At 36.8% G+C, this 6393-nt stretch overlaps 2 protein-coding genes across 5 annotated transcripts in view; both read left to right on the top strand.

Annotated features, from left to right (window-relative positions):
• The first annotated feature begins 792 nt into the window (after window positions 1–792).
• On the top strand, window positions 793–2464 carry LOC107709083 (probable phosphatase phospho2). 2 transcript variants are annotated; one of them, XM_016513476.1, is made up of 2 exons: window positions 793–931; window positions 1048–2464. In XM_016513476.1, the coding sequence occupies exons 1-2, from the start codon at window positions 851–853 to the stop codon at window positions 1777–1779; spliced, it is 813 nt and encodes a 270-aa protein (XP_016368962.1). In that variant the 5' UTR covers window positions 793–850; the 3' UTR covers window positions 1780–2464. The 2 variants fall into 2 exon arrangements, with proteins under 2 accessions (XP_016368962.1, XP_016368963.1); XM_016513477.1 differs by having other exon boundaries at window positions 866–931; window positions 1053–2464.
• Window positions 2465–3610: 1146 nt separating this feature from the next.
• LOC107709082 (lupus La protein-like) overlaps window positions 3611–6393 on the top strand; it is a 9443-nt gene continuing 6660 nt past the window's right edge. Inside the window, exons 1-5 of one of the 3 annotated variants that reach the window (XM_016513475.1) lie at window positions 3611–3822; window positions 4396–4454; window positions 4548–4651; window positions 5493–5667; window positions 5846–5953. In XM_016513475.1, coding sequence (XP_016368961.1) covers window positions 4398–4454; window positions 4548–4651; window positions 5493–5667; window positions 5846–5953 — 444 coding nt within the window. In that variant the 5' untranslated portion in view covers window positions 3611–3822; window positions 4396–4397. Of the gene's footprint in view, window positions 3823–4392; window positions 4455–4547; window positions 4652–5492; window positions 5668–5845; window positions 5954–6393 lie in introns of all 3 variants that reach the window. The other 2 variants (XM_016513474.1, XM_016513473.1) reach the window with 2 other exon arrangements.

Raw genomic sequence — 6393 nt, 5'->3', positions numbered from 1 at the left:
GTTGCCTTCTCTAGTGCAGCTCAACCAGGTCTCGTCCCATTCGTCGATATTTGTGATATCACAAATCCCGGAAAATATGCGTTGTAGTCCAAACGAGTCGTTCGTTGTAGTTTTTGAAAAGTGATTTCTGTTAAATAAAATATCTCCTTTTTGAAGTGGACTTTGTAACTTTGCAGATCTTTTTAATGCTCAAACAGCAACATTACAGACTAACTAAAAGTGAAAAAGCATAATAGGACCCCTTTAAGTCATATGAGATCAAACCACTATTCGACAACAAAAATATTTGTCGACAATTTTTTTTATTGTCGATAATGTCTACTAATAGTTTCAGCCCTACATGTAATAAAACAATTGTCTTAATGTACTGATTAATCAGTTATGGTGATATATTTTCCCCCCTCTGTATTCATGCTTGAGACATTTTACTGATGTCTTAATGTGCGTTATTTTTTATAACTATATATATTCAGGAGTGAAGCTGCTCTCTGATGGATTGAAGGAGAATTGTAAACTGGAGAAAATCGGGTGAGTTGCTGTCTAACATATTAAAGGTCTCTGGGCCTTTTGTTTGCATCCATATTAAGTCATGGGTTTTGTTTTTTTTTTATTATTATTATTTTTTTATTAATAGCTTTATGACTACTATTCTAAAATATTTTACTAGCAGTGTCTATATTTTAAGACAATTCCGTTCTCATTCGGAATTCACTTTTTGAATGAAACAGAAAGCAAGAACGACCCAAGTGCTTACGATTCGAGTGACCAATCGGAGCGTCCCAAGACATTTGAGTGACGTGAGCGACGGCCTATCGGAGACGAGCCATCGCTTGAGGGGCGGTGACTAATCATGCTTTGTGTTGTAAGCAAGTTAGTATCGGTCTCAGAATCGCTAACTAAATCGAATAATTCAGTCAAGCTGCAGCTTCAGGTCAGTATATATTTGATTTGCTTACGTGCATCTCGTTACTTGACGACTTTCTGATAAATATATGTTGGATATTGAATATCTGTTTGTCGGTCATTATGTCAATACTGTGTTTTTAGCGCAGAATGAAGACCTTAGTAGTGTTCGACTTCGATCACACTATAGTGAATGACAACAGCGACACATGGGTGATCCGCTCCACTCCTGAGAAGACGTTACCGGACTGGCTGAAGAAGTCGTACCAGAGAGGCCGCTGGACCGAGTATATGGGTCGAGTCTTGACCTACATCGGAGACCAGTCCGTCCGGCCGGAGCACATGCGCGCGGTTATGGAGAGCATCCCGTTTACTGACGGCATGATCGAGCTCCTGACCTTCATATCTGAGCACAAGAAAGACATCGACTGCATTATAATCTCCGATTCTAATAGTGTCTTCATAGACTGGGTTTTGCATGCATCAGGGGTGAAGTCTGCTATGAATGACGTCTTCACCAACCCTGCCAGCATCGATGCGCGCGGCTATATGAGTGTGCGCTGCTTTCACGCGCATGACTGTCAGCAATGTCCTGTAAACCTGTGCAAGAGGAGGGTGCTGCAAGATTTCAGAGAGAAGCAAGCTAGGGCTGATGTGCATTATGAGAGGATTTGCTATATAGGAGATGGAGGAAATGACTTTTGCCCCATTAAAGAATTGAAAGAAGGGGATATTGCAATGCCTCGGAAAGGATTCACCCTAGAGAAACTGTTGTGCAAAGCCATTTCAGAGGGTTCAGAAGCACTCCCGGCGAAAATCATGCCCTGGGCTAGTGGCAATGAAATCCTCAGGCAATTAAGAGCTCTAATTGAGTAATATAGTATTATAGCCAATATTGTGACTAACTACAGACTCACTGAACAGCACATGTTTATTCTGCAGTAAATGCATTCTGTGCATCCTATTATAGCTCATTTCCCTCTTAATCTACTTGATAAACTAATACGGGCATGGTGTAATATCTGTCATAATTAAGTTTACGTTTCGGTTGCAGTGCACATTTTAAAATGTCATTTTTAACAGATTTACATCTAATTGTTTTTGACAGTAATTTTAAATCTCTTTGAGATTTAAATCATAAGATAAGCTCGCTGTTTGGATTCATATAACAAATAATTTAACAGTTTGAGGTGCTTAATATTTAATTCATTGAGGTTTGCTGCAGAACGTTAAAATGAACACATGTTTTAACATGCTAGCTAAATATTTATTCTAAAATCTGCATGACGAAAAAATACTATGCCGATAAATACCATTATTGTCATGTTGTAAGAATTAATGCAGCCTGAATGTGACACTGCAGTTTGGTACTACTATGAAATGAAAATAGTTTAATATTTCAATGCAGAAGTTATAATACGAACCATATTATTATTATTGGAAACCCGAATCTGCTTGTTAGTATCATATTTGCATATATACAGTGGACCCCAAAAGTCTGAGACCGCTAGTAGTTTTTATTTTAGTTATATAATATTTTTTTTTATATTTTTAAATTGATTGTATATTACAAATAAATTTATTAAATAATAATAAAAGTATTTGCATAAGGAAATTTACTTTACAAATTGTCAGAAATTTGAAATGTTAATTTCCTAAAAATTTTACGGCATTATTATTATTACTGAAACACTTAATTTTTATTTTTATTTTCAGATTGTCAATGTGGTCTCAGACTTTTGGACCCCACTGTATGTCTCAGTGATGTTTCACAGCCGGGTCATAGTAGCTCGTGCTGAGTCCTGATAACAGCAGTTTGGGGTGAGACTTGTCACTCTTGACTTTAGATAAACAGTGTTGTGAATGTTTGTTCCTGAATGAGCTTGAGTTTAGATGGGTATTATAAATGCAGCCTGATTCTTGATTCAGTGTGTTGTATTGAAAGCAGACGGATGGAAGGAGAGCATGGACTCTAGTATTGGTTTATCAATGACAGAGAAGCTTGCATGTCAGAAAAGTTATATGACTTGGAGCATCGCCATATTCTCCTAAACTGAGACCTTGTTCCTGTTAATATTTACAACAAATCTTGTGTCCTTTGTACTTGTGACACACAGGCCATTCACATGTTTAGTGTCTGATTATAAAGGAATAAATTACCCAGTCTAAGTTATGGCTTGCCTTTTGCTTCTTTGAATAAATGATTGTATCTGAAATGGGGGTTAAACTAAGCCTACACTCTAAAAAATGCTGGGTTAAATAAAAATAGGGACAAACCCAGCAATTGGGTTGTTTTGACCCAGAAGGTTGGGCTAAACATTTAACCCAACCACTGGGTCAAAACAGCCCAATTGTTGGGTTTGTCCCTATTTTACCCAGCACTGGGTTGTATTTAACCCAGCATTTTTTAGAGTGTATATAGCAGTCATAATTTAATGAAGCACAAACTGAGTTCATGATGTTATTAAGCAACAGGACTCAGCTGCACAAACCTCTTAAGCTAAACCATTAGTTATAATTAATAATTAGTTATAATTGTGTGTTTTCATGCAGCTGGCTTCTTGCTTTTGTTAGGGATAATATATATATATAAATGACACATTTCAAATAAAATGCCTGAAGCGCCTATTAATAAATCGCCTGTGTTTTGGTTTATTAGTAGTACATCGGAGCATGGTAAAACTAATGAAGTCATTTTAAATTATAAAAAAAAAAAAAAGGATTTAAAAAGAGCTCGAAGTTTATGTAAAAATACTAGTCAGGAATTGAGTGGGTTCCGTGTTGAACTCACTTTCCCATGATTCTCCCCCCGGTCTCTGCGTGACGTCATAACAACGCGACGCCACCCCCTTGATTCACTTTCGGAGAGCGTTTAGTGTGGCGTTCGATTGAGATTCGACAGATCAGAACGCAGATAAAGTGAGTATGGTGTTTTTGCAACATTGCTTGTTTTTCTGATGTTTACAGTGTCGCAATGCTTCAAACAGGACAGAAAAACAGCAATGACGGATTGGGCGCGCGATGTTTGTTCAGTGTCATTCTGCGACATGTGGCGCGCGTGGCGTACATGATTTATAAATATTTATAACAACTATTGACTGAATTTACAGCCTACAGACAGGTTATTTTTAGTGCTATTTAACACTGGATTTATTCACTTCAACAGTCAGCACTCGGTTTAAAACAGAAGCTGCATGCAGTAGTTCTGCTGTAACGTAACGTTACTCGCACGTGGTTTGAGAATCACACGCTTCACCGAAATTTGTAAATTTGTCATCAGTCTTTTATTTGAATTGTTATGCTGATAATACAGGTTTGTGATGTTACTTTTATAGAAAGTGCAAAACAGAAACAGTTTAAGTGCTTACAGACTTTAAAGAAAGAAAGAAATATATATATATATATATTTCTTTCTATGTATGTATGTGTATATATATATATATATATATATATATATATATCTCCTCATTGGGATATATCTCATCCCAGCAGAGATGGCAGACAATCAGGAAATGTCTCTTCTGGAGAAGAAGGTGGTGGAACAAATTGAGGTGAGATGATAAGCATCATAAGTAGGTTTATTTTCTCCTTCAAAGTCTTCATTCAAATGAGTGACATGAATGTCATTGTTTCTGTGTGTTTAGTATTATTTTGGTGACCACAATCTCCCTCGAGACAAGTTTCTGAAGGAGCAGCTGCAGTTAGATGATGGCTGGGTCACTCTGGAGACAATGCTGAAATTTAATAGGTAATTACAAGAGAAATGCATCATGTTTCTGGAAATTAACAAATGGAAACAGAGTTTCTGCGGGTGCCAAAAATCACCCTTTCACAAATTAAGTCCATTAAAAGATTGTAAAATGGACCAGCAAGTCTTAATTTCGTAAAGTCATGACATTAAATGTTGCGTTTAAAGTATATTTTCCTCAGTATTTTTGTCCTACAAACAAATACATAAAACATCCTTAAAAACAAGATACATTTAGTTGCATATGCAAGATAGAGATACAAAGTCTGAGAAATTGAACAAAATTAAAACTTAAAACAGGAACTAAATGTCAATGGGTGTAAAACTAGGAATAAAAACTTGTAAATGGGTATAAAAACTTGTTTTCTCTTTGAATTTGTTTTTTCTGAGCCAATTGATAGATATTTGTTCTTGTTTCTTGTCAATATATCTTGACTTTAGACATTTGCACTGGAAAACTAAATTCTGAGGATGAACATCACGTAAAAGAGTGAAAAACTGAAGTAAAAAGCAATGAAGTTCTGTAGGAACTTGAGTTTTCAAACTTTGAAGTGTTGCTAATACAATTAATTGATATTGTATGGAATACAGATATTGTATTCCCTTCATTTTGTTCCTCAAATTTTATTTAGTTGGTCTTAAAGTCATAACCTGCAGAAACTCTGAATAATGCGTGTGTTTTTTTGGATCTCTGTGAACTGTTTTTGCATGTAAAAAGAGCTAGTTATTACAAATATTCCTTTTTAAAAATAACACTCAACACATGTCAGTTCACATGGCTTTGGGCATCAGGGTTTTTGCTGCTGTTTTGTTTGTCTCATTTATGTATTGGTCCTCACAGACTAAAGAGTCTCACGTCAGATGCAGCTGTTATTGTGGAGTCGCTGCAAAAATCTAAAACGGGTCTGCTGGAGATCAGCGAGGACAAAACCAAAATAAGACGAAATCCGAACAAACCTCTTCCAGAGGACAATGAGGAATACAGGGATGTACTCAAACACAAATCCGTCTACATGGTGAGCGAATGGGAACAATGACATGAAGTTCTTCTTTCGGCCTCATTTGCTCTAAAACAAACCGCTTATAATAGCATTTTAACATGTCATCTTGTCCTGTTTGTATTATTGGATACTGTTGTTTTTCCATCTCTTTTGTTTCTGTTGGTTGACTGATGTTAATGTTTAAATTCAACAGAAAGGTTTTCCTCTTGAAACCACGCTGGATGAGATTAAAGAGTGGTTTGCAGATAAAGGCACAGTCGAGAACATCTACATGAGGAAAGGAGCCCAGAAGACTTTCAAAGTAAGGCTTTTAAAGTGTAAGAGCTCTTAAAGTGCCCCTATTATGGGTAATTAAAGGTTCATATTTTGGTTTTGGGAGTCCCCAACAACAGGTTGGCATGCAAGGTAGGGATGGGCGATATCTTATCGTTTGCGATATACCGGTAAAAATTCTCCACACCATAAGAATTCGTCTTCTCGCGATAATAACGATAAAGTCTAGTTGTTGACACATTTCTGTGTGCGACTGTGTGGAGTGACGTGAAGGAAGGCGGACGTGAAATTGAGCAGCTCCTTCTACAATCTGGAGCAGGTTTGGATAGGGCTGTACAGTGCGACAAAAATCGGTCTGAGCCTTGAGTAAATGTACTACAGTAGCACGTGTGCGACACAGTTTTACATGTGTACGAGTCGTTTACAAACCTGTTGTCCAACAAAGATATTTTAATTTATTGACATGCT

The sequence above is a fragment of the Sinocyclocheilus rhinocerous genome, unplaced genomic scaffold (genome assembly GCF_001515625.1).
Source record: "Sinocyclocheilus rhinocerous isolate Xijiao unplaced genomic scaffold, SAMN03320098_v1.1 scaffold835, whole genome shotgun sequence".
In the NCBI taxonomy this organism is placed as follows: Eukaryota; Metazoa; Chordata; class Actinopteri; order Cypriniformes; family Cyprinidae; genus Sinocyclocheilus; species Sinocyclocheilus rhinocerous.
Note: the sequence above shows the minus strand (reverse complement) of the source record. Positions and strands in the feature narration are given on the sequence as shown.